General features: G+C 33.7%; 1 protein-coding gene across 2 annotated transcripts in view; it reads left to right on the forward strand.

The window, feature by feature from the left end:
- The window catches only part of LOC128085997 (formin), a 125258-nt gene that overhangs the window by 94588 nt on the left and 13255 nt on the right, over positions 1-17415 (forward strand). For both annotated transcript variants that reach the window (XM_052694065.1, XM_052694066.1), the window contains 2 exons: positions 9491-9542; positions 11834-11983. In XM_052694065.1, coding sequence (XP_052550025.1) covers positions 9491-9542; positions 11834-11983 — 202 coding nt within the window. The remainder of the gene's footprint in view (positions 1-9490; positions 9543-11833; positions 11984-17415) is intronic.

The raw sequence follows: 17415 nt of genomic DNA on the forward strand, positions 1-17415 counted from the left end.
CTGCCTTGTACTTGGAAACAGTTTGCTGTTTCATTTAACTGATGTTTTTAGAAGAATCTGACAAGACTTCTTAAAATTAATCTTTTTAATACACTATTTACTACTATATTTTATTTAGGCAAGGAGTAGAAATATTACAGGTCCAAATTTGCTTTCTCTTTACATTTGGCTTCAAACTGCAGGCTTTTCAAACTAATAGCTAGCTAATTTTTCCCACATAAATACAAGTTGTAGAGGAACTAGTTGTAGAGTTAAAAGCAAGAATTAAGTACAGTAGTAATATGAAATCATTTGGTATATCCTTGTAATTTTGTAATGAAATTATTCCTCTTTTTGTGGGGGGAAATTATTGAACCTATATTATGATTATGATATTTTTAATCACCTGTTTGTGTGCTTGTGTATGCATTTGCGTATTATGCAAATAGTCCAACTGAGTTAGTTTTCCTATTATTGTGTTCTTTAAGTAGAAATTAAATGATTCAGATCCTTTGTGCAAAAACATAGGTGATTTAAACAGAATTTATTTATTTTGTGCTCATGATGTTTGATTAAGTAGTTCTGCTTTATTTTTTATATTTCCCACAGCAAATCTTATGATTTAATATTAAATACAAACCCTTATAAACAGGAAAGTTGCTAGTTGAAGATTTGGAGTAATATTGAAATAATTTATCTCTTGTATAACATGCTTTTTTAAAATTTACTTTTAATGTAATTGGATCCTGCAAGATGTTCTGCAAATTCAGTTTAGTTTCATACATGATAAAGACTAAAACACTGAATGTCAGACGCCAAGTTATCTCAGCTTTAGTGATCTTTAATATAAAATAGTATATAATATAAATAATATAAAATAGATAATTGTGATGAGGTTTGCTGTTTACCCTCTATGGCTAATCTTTAATTTTGTAAGAAATTTTCAAAACAAGGAGTGTTCATTTGACACATTCCACTTCACTACAATGCAGTTGATGAAAAGAAAAAGGAAAAAAAAATTGATAGGCAAAATCTGCTTTAATATTTCACTTGTTTTTCAGTATGAATATTTGATGTCTATGCTGCAAATTTCTTTGATTTTCATTTTGATATGATTTATCCCTAAATACGGGGAGCCCTGCAGTCGATAATCAATTTAGGTCTGAAATTTCCCTTCCCCCCCATCCTGTCTTTGTAGCTGAATAAAAAGGAGAAGGTGAATGTCATACTTCTTAACAGTACATTTTTAGAAGGTCAGAATGATTAAATTCGTTCTCAATAACGTAGGTTTTTTCTATTCATTCTTTTTTATTGACAGTCTTTGTTTCTTAAAGAGCTTCATTGCTTTTTTATTTAAACAAAAACGTAGCAAAGAAACAGATGTGTCCCATATAAAATATGCCATAAATCTTGTTTCACAAATTCTTTTCTCTGAACTTTCTGACAGAAACTGTCAAATATCCACTTTAATTCAAGTATAAAATGTTCACTTTGTGTCATGGCGCCAACCACCATATGCTGGAATAAAGTCGGTAACTAGCAATAAAAAAAGGCAACATACACACCTTTGAAACAGTACAAGCAATCAACAGTGAGAAAGGTCTATATAAATCTATGGAGAATTAATCTCAGCTTTGCCACTATCCTGCTGTGCATTTACAATGAGATTTTGCTCCCGACCACCAGAAGTGGCTTACTTTGCAGAAGGAGTGTATCCTAATGAGGCGAAAATGTATGGAAAACAAAGCAGCAGCTTTTAACCCCCCACCCCCACCCTTTGGATCACCTAGAAGAGCGTGTCCTAGTGTGTTCAAACGTGTGGGGCCACTATACATCACACGTTGCTGTACTTTAGCTGATCATGTGAAACCAATCTTTAGTGAGCTTAATCAGCAGAAATGATTTAGCCTCGTAAATCATTCTTACCATTCCACAGGAGGAGGCAGTGCTATGGCTTTTCTCTCCTAAAAGACTTCAGGCACAAATTTCCCAAGTTTCTCTGAAATCAGTTAAATTCTCTTTTTATAGTTATTCGTTGTTTACCAAACAGATTACCCACTGGTTCACCATCCAATTAGCATATACTTTTATCCCTCACCTTTTTGACAAGATCTGCTTCCTAATGGCTTAAACAATTATTTTACCTGTATTTGAAAATGTTGTCCTTGGTATAAAACTGTGCTGATCCTGAAAGTTTTCACTTCTGCTACAACAGGAGACTGTAGCTGTAGAAAATCTGAATGGTTTTCCCTAACAGAACAGATTATTTTGTTTGAAAGAATAAATTCTCCCATTCTGCAGACAGTTTAGATACATTTAGTGATCTCAAAGGTTAACCTGCAAAATTGCATTTGAAATTGAACTACGAATTTATAAGAATTGATTAAAATAGAAATGAGAATTAGAATGCATTTCTATAGTGTTTAATTTCTAGTAGGCTTTTAATCTGTTTCCCACAAATACGCAAGAAGAACAAATTAATGGCTTAATCCAGTTTCAAATACTTTAATTGGAATAAATTGAAAAGTATACTGTTAATTCTTGCTTTCTAACTAGTAACTGCAACGTATACTAGTATTTTCATTAATTTTAATGAAATAATGACCTCCTTCTGTTCAAGCTAACTGAAAAAAAAAGCTTGAACTGAAAAATAGCTTTAACTTGCACAGAGTACAGTAAAAGCATTTGGGTAAGAAAAGTATATTTTAAGAAATATAGGACTTTAAGAAAATATACATAAAATGTTTTTTCTGCATAGTTAGTTATAATGTTCTGGTAAAGAGACCTTCAACACTTTTTCTGGCAAATTTATAGACAGCATTATCACTTTTAAAAGAAAACATAATTTCCTAGGTTTTTTATTACCTATGATAATAAACACTTCCTTGAATGTGTTGCATGAGTGTGTTTTGCTGGTGTTGTATGCCTCAGTGTGTGCACAGATGTCTACAGTTTGCTATGCTTTGGTAACATTAGAAATACTGACTGAATATTTTATAATGTTTAACAATTTCTGTGTACCCTGTTAATTAGTCCTTGCCTAGTACCCATGGTACAGGCTGGTAAGTAATATTTCTGATTGCTTGTGTGGCATCTTGTTTGTTAAGCAACTTTACAAGGCTGCACAGAGACTCTTTGTATGATAGAAACAGTCATACATTTTCATCATTGGATGTGGGTTTCTTAGCTAAAAACAATTTTTGTACCGCTGCAAAGGAAAATAAACTTGTAAGGGCTGATTCAGGGAAGCATGATTAAGACCTCATGGCAGCAAGTGTTCTGAAGATTGTTTTGAAAGGATTTAAGTTGTCTATACCAGTATTTAAACTGTACAAAAAAAATTCAAAGCCAAATCCTATGTTAAAAAATTGTCATTTTCTAATTTAGAGAAGAGTTAAAGGAAACAGAGCATATAAGATCACATTGCCTGTTGTTTGTTCCCCTGCCAATAATTTTTAACAGGCTCAGCAACTTTTGTCCCAGTGTGACAGTTAGAGGTCTTAAGATATTAAACATCCAAAATCTCAATAAAAATATGTGGCTGAGAAGAGTGACCCTGTTAGTCTTCCAGGGAGAGAGGCTGTATCATGAACGCAATCCTTAATTAAACATTAATGAATCCATTCAGGAATTATCTCTAAAATGCATATCGATAATAGGACAGGTTTTGTTTGTTGCATTGCTTGCAGGCCTCGTTGCTTAACTGATACTTTAGAAGAAATGTCTGTTGCTGAGGAGAGATGGGGGCGAGACTTTTTGTTTTGGAGGATTTTTTGCATTATAATTTACTGGAATAAAAAACTATTTGAAAAACAATGGAATATTTACATGTATTTTCAGCTCTATTTTGAATGTCACGAGTTCAAAAAGCCACCAAATTAGAAGTTAATGACTACCTAAAGAATGCCAATCAAATCATGCATGCTAAAAAATTTACCTGCTAGGAATCTGTACATGGAATAATCAAGTTTTTTATTGTTATAAGCCAGAAAAGTACCTACATGAGAATGGCGGACTGCAACTTCTCATCACATTAAGTATGAATTTTTCAAATTTGAAATAAAGTAAAAAATATATTTTGTCCTGTACACTATGCTTAATATTAAGGGAGTGCTTAGGTAAAAAGATATCCTTATTTATGGAAATAACTCAGAAGTTTCTCAATATAATAATGGAGAAATAAAAATTTCAATCTCTATGTATAGCTCTAGAAATACAGATTTTCCATGAGTCTTTTTGCTAGAACAGAACAGGTGCTGCTCTAGGATTTCTGACATTGCACAGTTTGCTAAAATCCTTTAAGGTTGTTGGGAGAGACTTTCAATCATTAGAATGAAAAAATACATGTCTGAAATTAAAAACATTTTTTTTCTGAGTACCTCATTTCTGAGAACTTTTATATCTTCTGTTGCTATCTTAATTATATGAGTAAGTTCTAAAGCTGGATTCAGTCTTTATGAAATGTAAAACCAATGGCATTTGGTACTGAATTAGAAATTTCCACATCTTTAACAGTTCCAAAAAACCAATTTTATACTCAATACCATACTTACTCTTTATCAGTCTAGCCATGCTTTCGAAATGCAGTAAATATTATGGCTTTCCCTCAATTTTCTGATTTTAAATTCTCTTGCATTTATATGTATTTTCATGAATGCTTTTTGATTTGCACTTGGCATTTGTTGTTTGAAAAATTCTATTAATTTGATTTCCATTTCTTTAAAATTTAGTGCCAAGAAACTGAATTCTGGCAGAGTTCTGTAATGAAAAGTATTTTCTCATGTTATATACAACATACAAATCGTTGTTTATAATTCATTTGCAATTACATGCAATTACTGCATATTTATGCAGGGTCCTTTTTCTAGCCAGTAAAATAACATTAATAATAAAAAAATTATACGCAGGTTAATGATATTTACTAACAGTTGCGTGAGTTGTTACCCTCATGCATGTGGTTCATCCAATCAATAAAATCTTGTACTGCATTGAAAACTACACATTATTTGACATAATAAATCTAGTGACTGGAACCAAAACTATAAATTATAAGCCTGACAAAAATAATGCACAAAATTATATGCACAAAAATAATAAACGTATCCAATTCAGCTAAATCTTAGAATCCATCTGTAGTGATTTTTCTATGTGGTTATGTGCTCTTTTACTGGATCTGGCTGGGATGAAACTTAATGTCCTTCATAGACACCCATACGGCGCTGTGTTTAGAATTTGTGGCTAAAACAATATTGATAACAAACCAATGTTTTGGTTGTTGCTGTGCAGTACTTTCACACTATCAAGGCTTGGTTTTCTTCTCCACTCTGTCCCCAAGCAGCAACTAGGCCAGAGTGGGCAGGTAGTTAGAATTGGACAGAACCTGGACTGCTGACCCAAACTGACCAACAAGATATTCCATGCACATAATGTCAGGCTCAGCACTCAAAATGGATTTGAAGGGAATTTGTAGTAGGTAGTCATTGCATCAAAACTGGGTGAGCTTCAGTCTGCTTGTATAGTTGTGACTGCTTACTTTTGCATTGCTTGTGCTTTTTTTTCCTTGCTTTTGCCCTTTCCTATTAGCTTCCTCATGCCACTGTTGGAGAACAGTGAGTGAGTGACTGTGTGGTGCTTAGCTGCTGGCCAGGGTCAACCCATCCCGACTCTAAAATAACAGTCCTGAGGGGAGTCCTTCATTAGATTGTTGTTAAGTTCCCAGAACTGCCATATACCATCAAGTGCACCCCCTGTGAAGTTTTCTTTCTGCTTGTAGTCCAGTCATTGTTTTCATATTCCTATGAACAAGGAATAAACATTGAAAATGTCTTTACTTGATTCCCTCCTGTGAATACTGAATAGTTGGATAAAAGAATGTTTTTTAAAAGGTCTCCTTTTCCCTTGAGTTTACAAACAGTGGATGTCCTGAGTAAGGGATTTCTTAAAAATGAAGTCTATTTGGAAGTTTTCACTGGTAATAGTTCTACTGAAAGCAAAACCAAGGGAGGCTAAATTCACCCTGCTGTTGGTCCTCCTGTTTTTTTATATTACTATGGTGTCTAGGATTTTAAGCATATACAGAAATTTTTATAAAGACAAAACATGTGTATTGATTATAATGATCCTCTCTACTCTGTTTTACCATCTAGAAGGCCTTGTTTGACTTTTTTTTTCCACCCTGCACATTGTCTGATTAAATACAGTTGATAAGTTTATTATTTATGTTCATTGTACTTCAACGTGGAGATATACATATTTAGCGTACTTTTAACTACAGAGCTTTCTGACTTTAGCTTAGATGTTGTACTAAGGAGCGTGGTTTACTGTGGAAATATTGGTGATAGGTGGACAGTTGGGCTAGATGATCTTGGAGGTTTTTTCCAACCTTGGTGATTCTGTCTTTCTGATATTCAGATATAGCTGCAATACATAATTTCTAAGAGATTTTGATCTGTTACAAATGGTAGTATGTCTTCAAAAAGGTCAAGACAATGACCATAGAGGCTTGTTCTCCTTAACCTCAGAAATGCCACAGAATGTGAGATTTAGCACTTCAGGAAAAAAAAATAAAATCTGAGCCTTTCTGAGGATACATCTCAACCCTCTGTACGTTCAGAGAGACATATCACTTGGGTTTGGTTTGGTTTGGTTTGGTTTAGTTTAGTTTGATGAGTCAGAAAAGACTTACTTTCTTCCTTGAGGAAAAAAAAAAAAAACAAACAAAAAAGCCTTGTTTTGGGGTGTTCACCCCTCCATTCTATTCCCTCCCCCAAAGAAACCCTCTAACTAGCTAGTCTTTAAATGTCTATGAAGCATAAGCTTTGTGACCCACATGAATTCAGTCCTGAAATATAAATCAGAGTTCTGATTTCTGTACCCCAACTGCTAACTTTCTGAGCATTCTCATAATTTTGAAGATTTCTCTTTGCCCTGGAGTGTTTATAGAAGTGATAAAATGATACACATGAGATCTTTCAATTCCGAAAATAATAAGATACTGGAAAAAAGATAAATCTGTAATAAGCACAACTAGATCAGTAGACTTGGGTGAATTATTCTACTTAGATGGATTTGTATACTTGACAAATGCAGATTTTCCATGCAGGGTGGTGGGACTAGCAGGGCAGATGTAACTGTTACCTGTGCACCCATTTTTCTTTCTTTGTCCTGAACTCTTAGAGCAAGTTGTCTCATCCTTCTTCTTTTGACTGTTGGTTATTTGCTTTCTCCAGCATGCAGTCTTTGACACTATTCAGTGTTGACTTCCCTTTGTTCTTTTGAGAACTATTTCCTAGTACCTCGATACATGATCTTGGTCCCGTTGTAGCTTGCAGCTGCTGTGTATCCATTAGGTGAATAATATTTTCTGGTAATTTCTCAAGCTAGTGTTGCTTTTTCATCCTCAGCATGAGATACAGATAGCAGAATGAGTAAGACCAGTGGTTGGTGTCCAGAGCCTATAGCTGCATTACAAAAAAAATATCCCTACAGCAGATTACAACAACATATTTTTTTAAATAAGTGTTTTCCTTTCAAATTCTTGCTTGTAAAAAGATACAGAAATTCCTCCCTGACCCTGGCTTGAACAGACGTGGTTATAGTTAAAGGTATGAAGAACACTATCATACACATAATAGCTACTTTCTTGCTTCCTCTTTTCCCTTGTATTGGTACACAAACAAACACACTGTCATAATAATGTAAACTCTGCATGTTCTTTCCTAGAAGTCGCATATTTTTTTTCTGCTTTCTCTAAGTTTTTTACTTGCATCTTTCCTTAATGTGTTCTTACGAGATTAAAAGCCAGTAGCTCAGTTCTTACACTGAACTATAAATATTATCATGCACTGTTCAATTTTATACACAGTTTAGCTTTTAACTGTTTTGATTTTCCTATGTGTAGTTAATCTGTATAATTATAAACTATCAAAATTACTGCTTATCTTTCCCAATTTTAATGATAAAAAATGTCAGAGCCATGGAAATAGGAAACTAAGTATATTAGATGAACTTTAGCCTGAAACAAACACAGTAAATCAGAGCTGTTCTATTTTTCAGTGGTAGCTGTCTTACCAGTAAGATTTGAGGTAGAGAAGTAATGGCCTAGAATTTTAGAATCATTTTAGTTGGAAGAAACCCTTACAGGTCATCTACTCCAGCTGCCCTCAATGATCAGGGACACCCACAGCTAGATAAGGCAGCTCAGAGCCCTGTCCAGCCTGACCTTGAATATCTCCAAAGGACAAGACTTCCACCACCTGCTTGGGCAACCCGTGCCAGTGTCTCACCACTCCTGTTGGGAAAACTTTATATCTAACATAAAACGACTCTCTTTTAGTTTGAAACTGTTTTCCCTTGTCCTATTAAATGTATATATAGAATTCCTTGTTTTCTTTGCACAGGACACACAACACTGTTTTTTGCTTTTGCCATAATTATATAATCTGAATTAGTGTCTCCAACATATTTGCCCAACACATGAATAGAAATTACTTAGTTTTGCCAATGTTTCAGCAGTGTTTTGAAGTAAACCAGTTCTTAAGTGATTTTAGTTTAATACAAATCTCTGTGTAAGTATCGTAGTCATGAAATGGGGTCATTCTGCATGCATTTCTTGATGGCCTTGTCTGAAATCAAGATTATAACTGTAACTACATTTCATCAATATGTGCACTCCTAAAGAGAGAGCAGTTCTTTATCTTTGTATCATTACAGTGTCTGAATTCTGAATTTATTCTGTTGTGGAATGCAAATAAGTCTTCCCCTATAATATTTTTTTTTATATACGTAGTATTCTGCTGCAGCTAAGTTGGCTATACTGTATATGGAATTAAGAAGAATTTATCAGCATTTTTCAAACAGAACTAGGGCTTTTGCTTGAGGAAAAGATTGAAAAGCAGAGAAATCCCATCCTTTGAAAAATCAAATCCCTGTAAGTAGTTTGTCTGAGTACTCTGTAACAGAAAGGTTCAGATTCAGTGACCATATTTCAGACTCTTGGCTGCTTTTTCAAAAAATCTTGTACATTTAAAACTCAGTACATGTGTTTTCACTTTCCAGTTTCCTGAACAAAATGTGATAGCTATATGGAACAGTTCGTGTTAACTGGGTTTGTTACCTGTTCAGCAACTTCCAATTATTTGCACTGCAGAAATTGGTTTAAAATTATAAATTCTGCAACAATAAAGGAATATGCACAACTTAGTGCTCTTTTTTTAAAAAATCTGAATGTCAAGTTTAATTATTTCCTTTTATTTTGATTAATATATGCTTCTATGTATTATGGTATCAGATTTTAAATTACTTTTGAAATCCAGTACACTTTCTTATTATATTAGGAGTATAGATTTAGGTATAAAAAATAAACAAAAAATGAAAATTAGTAAATGCTTATTACTTCTATTATATCTAGCATACAACCTATCTAATTTTGAATGGAAGGAATGCTGAATCTGTGGAATCTCTAAAACATTAAGGCAGTAATTTATATGTTTGTAATGTTTCTCACTGACAGCTAAAGAAGAACGTAAAAAAGAAGAGAGCAGTTTGGAAAATGCACAAAAATGGTAAGGTTTTTTTTCTGCGTGTTTTTTTTTTTTTTTTTCCTAACTGTTTGCTTTTGGTTAAAGATGTTATTGATGTAGGAATGATGTTAAGTAGGAAAAAGCATCTGTACTTCAAAGAAGTAATGCTTTCTGAAAATTTCTTATATAGTCTTCCAGGAAAAAGTTCAGTTGGATTTTTAGCCAGTCTCCTGTGTTTGAGGTTTTAATTACTGTCAACATTGAATTGAATCCTTGTTTTAAAGAATATTGTAGTAACTGATTAACTACTTAATGTAGTAAAAATATGTTTCACTGTCACAAAACTTCTTCATCACCTTAATCTACTGAATGTGATATACTAAGAAACCAGGGAAATCCAAATGGCTTTCTGATCTGAACATCTATACATCGCTTGGGCCAGAAGAGGCAACATACGGAGAAGTAAGACAAGTAGATACATGGATAGATAAGAAACTGTTATTTCTATTAAATATTGTGTAGCAGGTTACATTTTTATTAGATCGAAGTGTCTACCTTTAACCTCTTACTTACTCAAGATTGTTCTGCTCCATTCATATGAATGTAAAATGATAAGACAATTTAAAGAAAAGCTTGCAAAACACTTTTCATGCATTTTTTGAAGACCATCTATGAAAAGAGTATCAGATATATCGAATAATAGATACACAATGCGCTGATTTTTAACTTCATTTGCATTACAATCAGTTGGCCAAATATTTCTCAGCTGTTTGGATGTACAAATTGACCAGGGTAGCTGAGCAGGGAGCAGAAGGACCAGAAGCTCTTTGCAACTCTGCCTCGTGTAACAGCAGCCCTGCTAACTTCCTAGCTGAATCCTCTATTCCAACTGACAGAGCTGTCCTGAACCTCAAATTCCTCTGTCCCACCCTCCTCTGCCTTCATCCTGACACTTAGTGCTTTGCCCCTTTTCATGTTTCATCTTCTGATCTTTCCCAGTTAGCACTGTTTGTTGTCGTTCAGCTTGCTCTAGCTTCCTGGGCTGCTTCCTGACTTTTAGGAGTAACAGATTTTTTCAGCAGTAACTTAAAATGCTGAATGTTAGCAGTTGAGAAACCTAAATTCAGTATCAGACAACTAATTCTTTATGTCAACTGCAAATTAGATGTACCTTTGTACCCTAGAGAGCCTACTCTGCTCCAGAAAGGCTGCAGAGCAGAGGGGACATGAAAACAACTGTGCTACAGAAGGAAAGTTTGTCAATAAGTAGAAATTAAGCAGGTCAGCCAGCTGCTAGTCAACTGTTGAGCTAATTTTCTGCCCATTCTGCAGCAAATGGGAACAGTTCACCTGAGACACTGATTGTCTTGGGAGATATTTGGGAGTTTTCTATCTCTTTTTCTGACTGTGCAGAAAGACCAACCTGGATGTCCAAGTAAGGAGGAGTCTTTCTGGGCTCAAAAAAAGTAATGTAAAGTACAAATTACCACTGATCTTTCTTTAGACTGTGAAAAATACATATTACTTTTAATAACTATCACCAAATCTTACTGCTCTGTGACCTATGCTTTGCAGAAAGAAGTGATTCAACCTCTACAAAAGTGAACATACTACTTTGGTTCATTTAGATCAACCTCCATGTGCTATTATTAGTAATGTGAACTGTTTCATTTTATCTGCACAAAGCAATATCATAAAGGTTAAATAAGCACAATCAGTTAAAATATTGTCAAAAGTATCTTCTGTAACAAAAATATGAAAATGAAAATATTTAGTTGCATAACAATTCTGTAGCTGCATTATAAAATAAAAGTGCATTACCATATTGATAATGTTCTTTTTTTTCATAAAATTCATTGCTGTTATCTGCTTATGGACACACTGGGAAGGAGACAATTTATTTTCTGTAAAATCTCTAACTATTTGAAAGTTATTTTTAACCAGAGCTGGAGGTTTTTTCCTCACTTGGCACATGACTCTTCTGTAGTCTTTCTATAAAGAGAAATGGCAAAATAAGGTCTCAGTGGCACATTGTGAATAATATTAAAGACTTAGGTAGAATATAACATTTCCTGTAATACAAGAAATTGAGCCCATGATTTGACTGTGTGACATATCTCTGTGGCGGTTCATGCATCTATAAGCTGACCTCCTGAGAGTGAGGTAGATATTGGAAGGATAGTTACACCCAGCATGAATTGCTGCTATGATTTCCAAGGCTAAGGGAAAGTTATGGTAACTGCCAGCCTTGACTACCAAATCAGGAATCAGCCCTCAGACAAACTTTCCCCCGTAGGCTTACTGTTGACAGTTTCTTTTTCTTCCCCTCCTAGCTTTGAAGAAACAGTGGGATACTTTGGGATAAAGCCAAAGCCTGGTGAGAAGGAGATCACACCAAACTATGTTTTCACGGTGTGGTACGAATTCTGCAGTGACTTCAAGACCATTTGGAAACGAGAGAGCAAAAGCATTTCCAAGGAGCGGTAAGGTTCTAATAAAGTCATTAATACTATTTTAGATGTCTGGGAAACTGTTCCTTCTCAAACCTAACAAATTATACTCCTATATTTCACAGGCGTCATTGTTTTCTTTCAGATCTAATGGACATCAAGGAAAGATTATTCCCTCAGGGTGCGTAGGAAAATTCACCAAAGGCATGCTGTCCCCACAAAAAGATAAACACATATAATCTGATAAATTACACTTTTGTAACCCCTTCCAATTACTAGCTAGTAAAATGAAAGGGGAGCTGTGCTAATTTGTAACAGATTGCTTCTCTGTGCATTTTCATGTTGAACTAGCCTAAATGAGGCGATATTGCTGTCGCAGACAGTACAGACAAATAAAAGTGAATGCTTTTCCAGTTAATATACTGCACTTGCTTCAAAGGGAAGCCCCAGAGATTCAGGCCACACTTAGCACTGTGTTGAAGCCCAACACTGAATTTACAGCACCACTTCTGACTCTTGGTGTCCTGCTGAGGACTTCAAACTACTTACCGCTGAATCTCACCGCAGTCAACTTATTTTATTAGTTAGAGTAAAAAAATAAAATATAAATCCTTCAATTATTTGCACACTTTTCTTAAAGAAGCTAAAAATCTTTTCCAAAGATATCTATACTATGAGTGAGTAAATGCCATGTTAATCATATCTCAATTCATTTGAAAAGACCTAAAAGGTAGTATTGTGATCATGCTTTGGAAAAGAATGGACTAATCACTTTAAGCATGAAATACAAACCCAGGTGTGTATTCTGAAGTGACACAGATGTAAAGAAAAGATTTTCTAAAAGATCTTAGCACTTACACTTGCCTTTTTTGCTTTAAATCAGTGGGGATCTTAGAATCCTGTGAATAGATTTTTAAAGGACAAAATGGAGAAAATATAAATTCCTGATTGTCAGTCTACTGTACATTGTTTTACAGGTTTTAAACTCTTGAAAGTTGTAGGTGTTGGTATAATCTGTATAATAGTTAAATTGATTTTAGAAGCTGGCAACTGTGAACACTGTCAGAATCTTTTAATTCTTTTTCTCTAAGTCAATATTCAAATAGTTTTCCAAAATAAAAAACATGTAAAATTATTAGCCACTGAGAAGATTGCTCTAATCATCTAGGGATCGTATCATGGATAAACTTCAGTTCAGAGAAAAAATTCATCCAGAGCGTACCTCTATTCCTTTGTACGTAGTTAGTGCTTTGCTGATGGGATACAGTGATCCCTTCAGAGCAATTGATTTAAGTTGTTGATTAATATAATGTTTGATTAATACATTAGAAATCTTTAAAAAAAAAAAAAGAAAGAAAGAAAAAAAACCCTCAAAGTTTCTTAAAACAATGTTCAAGAAATCTTTGTTGAGTAAACTGCTGTATTCTGTGTTTTCTTGCTGGAATGAGATGAGAATTACTGTTTAATAATAATGTAAATAAAATGTAATAGTAAAAATAGATTGCAAATATTTCATCAGTTCCTTTAATACATATTTTTATTCTTATTCATGAATGTAAAGCAATGCCACTTGTTAGAATATTTCTTTAAAGTGCTAATTTCTGGATTATAGACTTTTTCAGAGTTTGATTTTTTTAAAAGTTTCATTAATCTCAAAAGAACAATTCATTGTTGTTTACATTAAAAATCTAGGTGATTCATCAAGACTATGAGGTGCTGAAATGAGGATCTTTGTGTAATAAGTAAATTAGAATGACAGAAGAGCTGTTTTCATCATCCTAAATTGTTTTGTAATGTGCTACTGAAAAGAAGAACCTCATGAAATCAGTAAATTTAAATGATGGGAAAACTATTTCACTCATCTGAAAATGTCCTGTGAATTCCTGACCTTCTAAGGTTTTGTTTTACAAAGTGTGAGACTAATAGTTGATGAACTGATGCCCAAGAAATTTTGAAAGCAAGCTCATTCTGCACATTGGTAACTAAAAACCTCAGTATGACAGGAATGGACAGCTGTCTTCCATAACTGGCTAATTAATTTGATGCACTATTTGTTTTGCATTTCTAGAGATGGTAATTAAAAAGAAAAAAAAAAAAAAAAAGATCATGTTCATCAACAATGAATTCTTTTGTTCTAAAAAAAATTTAAAGAGGAAAAATTGGTATCATAAGTCAGTATTTTCATTGTTGGGCTCTGAAACTGAGACATTGATATTCTTATATAAACACCTTTACTGTTACCTTACCCTTCAAATTTCAGGAGGAGCTGCAGAAGTATAAAATGTATCTGAATTAATCTAGTCATGTAGATACGTAAATATGGATTTGTTTACATTTATAGGGGAATGTCAATATTGGATTATAATTTCTCATTCATAAAGTATGGCTCAGAAAATTCTAAATTTAATTATAATATGCAGAATTATCAGTAATATGCCATGCCAAATACATTCTTAAAAATGTATTGCCTTAAAATTAATAGTAGTGAACTGGGTCAAAAGATTTAAAGTGGAAAATTAAATTTTTATACTCAAAACGAGCTAGTTTGTGTTGCATAAGAGAAACTATAAAATCTCTGAATTTCTGGGAGAAAGGATATCCCCTGTAACAAAATGACAGCCTCAGCTGCAGGAGCCTGTTTTGTCTAACATCTACTTGGCTTCTAAATGTAACACAACTGTAGAAATCTAATTAGATTAATGCTTTTTCATGAAGTAAAGGAAACACTTTAACAGAGCTGCCTGGCACTTAACTCACCATGAAAATAAATCAGCTGCCTGCAAAATATTGTTGAATCGTTGTCTCTTTCCTGGACAAAATTCGAACACCATTAAAAAAAAAAAAAAAAAAAACCAAGATAAAAACAAAAAACAAATAGATAACAAACCTAGATAAATACAACAAATAAATGACTATAGAGATAAAATGAAGAAACTTTTTGATTGTGCATCCAGGTACATCAACTGCCTTTTTTTGCTTTCTTCTTATTATTTTTGAGATTTTGGGATGCTAACAAAACTGAAGTCCGGAACAAAGTTCTGCCCTTTTATACTGTGGCAAATTGCATATCTACAAGTCTCTTTTCCTTTTTTTAATTCAATTTTATTTTCAGTTAGAATATCTATGCATTCAGAATCAAAATAAATGTGTATTAATATGTGAATATCTGCCCATAAGTCCGTTAAAGCATTCAAGATCTATTGAAGTGTATTTTAACATAATATTCTAGTCAAGTCTGAGTATGAGGAAAAAATATAAGCATATATATTTAAAAAAAAAACAAGTAGTTTGCAGTGATGAATAGAAAATCACAGAATGTAATCATATGCTTTGCAAAATAAGTGTGATGAGGATTATCATGTTCTTATGCTTTACATATGAAGCAACCATATAGGAATGCAATTATTGCTGTTAATGTTTCTCCCTGCTTCCACTACAAATGTAAGATTGTAGCAACAGTGACCACAAGAAAGTCTATCATTTCTTTTAGATAGAATACACATACAAATTGCACAGCTAGGTAATAGAAATCAGAAAACAAAAAAGGACCAGAGTTTGTCTCAATGTCTAGAGAAGACACAGTCATTTGATAAACAGAAATACGTCTCATCTTAAAAATAGGGTGCTTCCTGCTTTTAGAAGGTCCCTTTTTTAATGCCTTTTTTGTTCTTCAATGTTATCACTAGCACAAAACACATTGATGGTATCAGCTTTATCTTGTGAAAAGAGCAATAGTGATTGTTTTTTTGGGATGCACAAAAGCAATGAATCACAGGTTTAAAATGCTGAAGCTCTGAATGTAAGAGTGTGAGTAGCAATGGTAGTAGTTGTCTGAACAATAAAAAGGGCAGTGAAGGTGCCCAGTAAGTTTTTGTTTAGTCTAGTAAGCTGGAGTTGGCTATAGCTTTCTACCTCTTTCATTTTTGGTGCACATTATTGGTCTAACCATCAATTAAGCTAATCTGTGAGGCTCACTTGCACCTAACAACTGAAATTTGGCAGGAGCACTTGCCACAGAGGAAGCAGTGGATTATATTTTTGTTTTCAATATTGCAGTGAGCAATGAGGAAAAATAATCTTTAGTTCAAGACATTACAACAGTTTTCAAAGGCCAGATTTATGTTATAGCTTGACTTTAAATGTGAATTTCTCTCACTGTATCATATGTAGTATGTGATATATATGCTAAGCTGCTCAGAACCTAATGAAAAAGATACAATAGAGAACTTAAAAGCATGAAGACTGAATGGGAAATAGTTGTTACATACCTCATTTAACACAATATCAAGTGAAATTAGCAAGTGGCTGGCACAAGCCAAATACAATTGCTTACGGTAGCCATACTTAATTGGTTGAATACCTTCCCCACCAGATGTCCCAGGTGCCAAAAGTTTGCATTGCTTCTGAATGATGATGGTGCAAATCCATATTAGAATATGAAGAACTGTTCATAGAGAGTTTCCTGCTGGGAGAGCATTGTGGGGATTGCTACTGAATGCTTTGGCTATCCTTAGATGTTCCTTAGTATCTAGTGGTATCCAGCTCAGCTGAACTGAAGCATATTTCTAGTCTGGGCTGATATAGCTTTTTTGGGACTTACAGTTCTTTTCTTAAGCATTAGCTTTGATAAAGGCATAAAGTTATTTTTTTTCTTGTGACTACAGTGGTAAAATTCATCACCTTCAAAAAGATAATCAATAAATCCAGAAAAAAAGTAAAAGCAAACTAAGTGTATTAGCATTTTGAGATTTGGAGAGAAATTCCACTGATAACTATATCAGACAAACATAGAAAAATGTATATAAATGAATATTTATTCTATCTACAATTTAAAGATTTGATAAATAATGATCAAGTTCTTTTTAGAAGACTTGACAGGAGGCTTGACTAGCCAATTCTATTGTATAATATAATGATAGAAGTGTTTCAAACTTCAAGGTCTTTTATAAGGCTATTGTGATGCTAAGCAAGGACTTTACCAAATAATTGTCTGTCTTCGCATACCAGAGACCTGAACATTCATGAGTAGCTTACTCAGACAGGAGTTTTTGTATCCTAACTGCTTTCAAGTGCAGAATGAACCAGCTCACACCTTCTGTTTGGCTGGGTGGGAAGCAAGAGTGAACGTGGCAAGAGTTTATCTGCTGAGTACCTGGCTTACGATGAAAACTTTATTAAATGCAAGCATATATTCTAGTTGAATTTCTGTGTTGGAGTTATAAATTAAAAATAAAAATGATGCTTATATTTTTCACTAATATGGTCCAATTTAAGAGGCATGACTTGGATCTAGTTTAGAGGGAAAGCCAACACCTGTCACATCGAGGCAGGAAAAAAGCAAATTATATTCCCTCTGATTATAGTAAAGATTCAAATACAATATTGGAGTCATGAGTCTCCCAATTAAAAATACGTTTCTTTGTTTACTTCATTCAGTTTTCTTTTCCATATTGTGTGATACTGTG

The sequence above is a fragment of the Tympanuchus pallidicinctus genome, unplaced genomic scaffold, assembly GCF_026119805.1.
Source record: "Tympanuchus pallidicinctus isolate F22 unplaced genomic scaffold, pur_lepc_1.0 scaffold3, whole genome shotgun sequence".
NCBI lineage: Eukaryota > Metazoa > Chordata > Aves > Galliformes > Phasianidae > Tympanuchus > Tympanuchus pallidicinctus.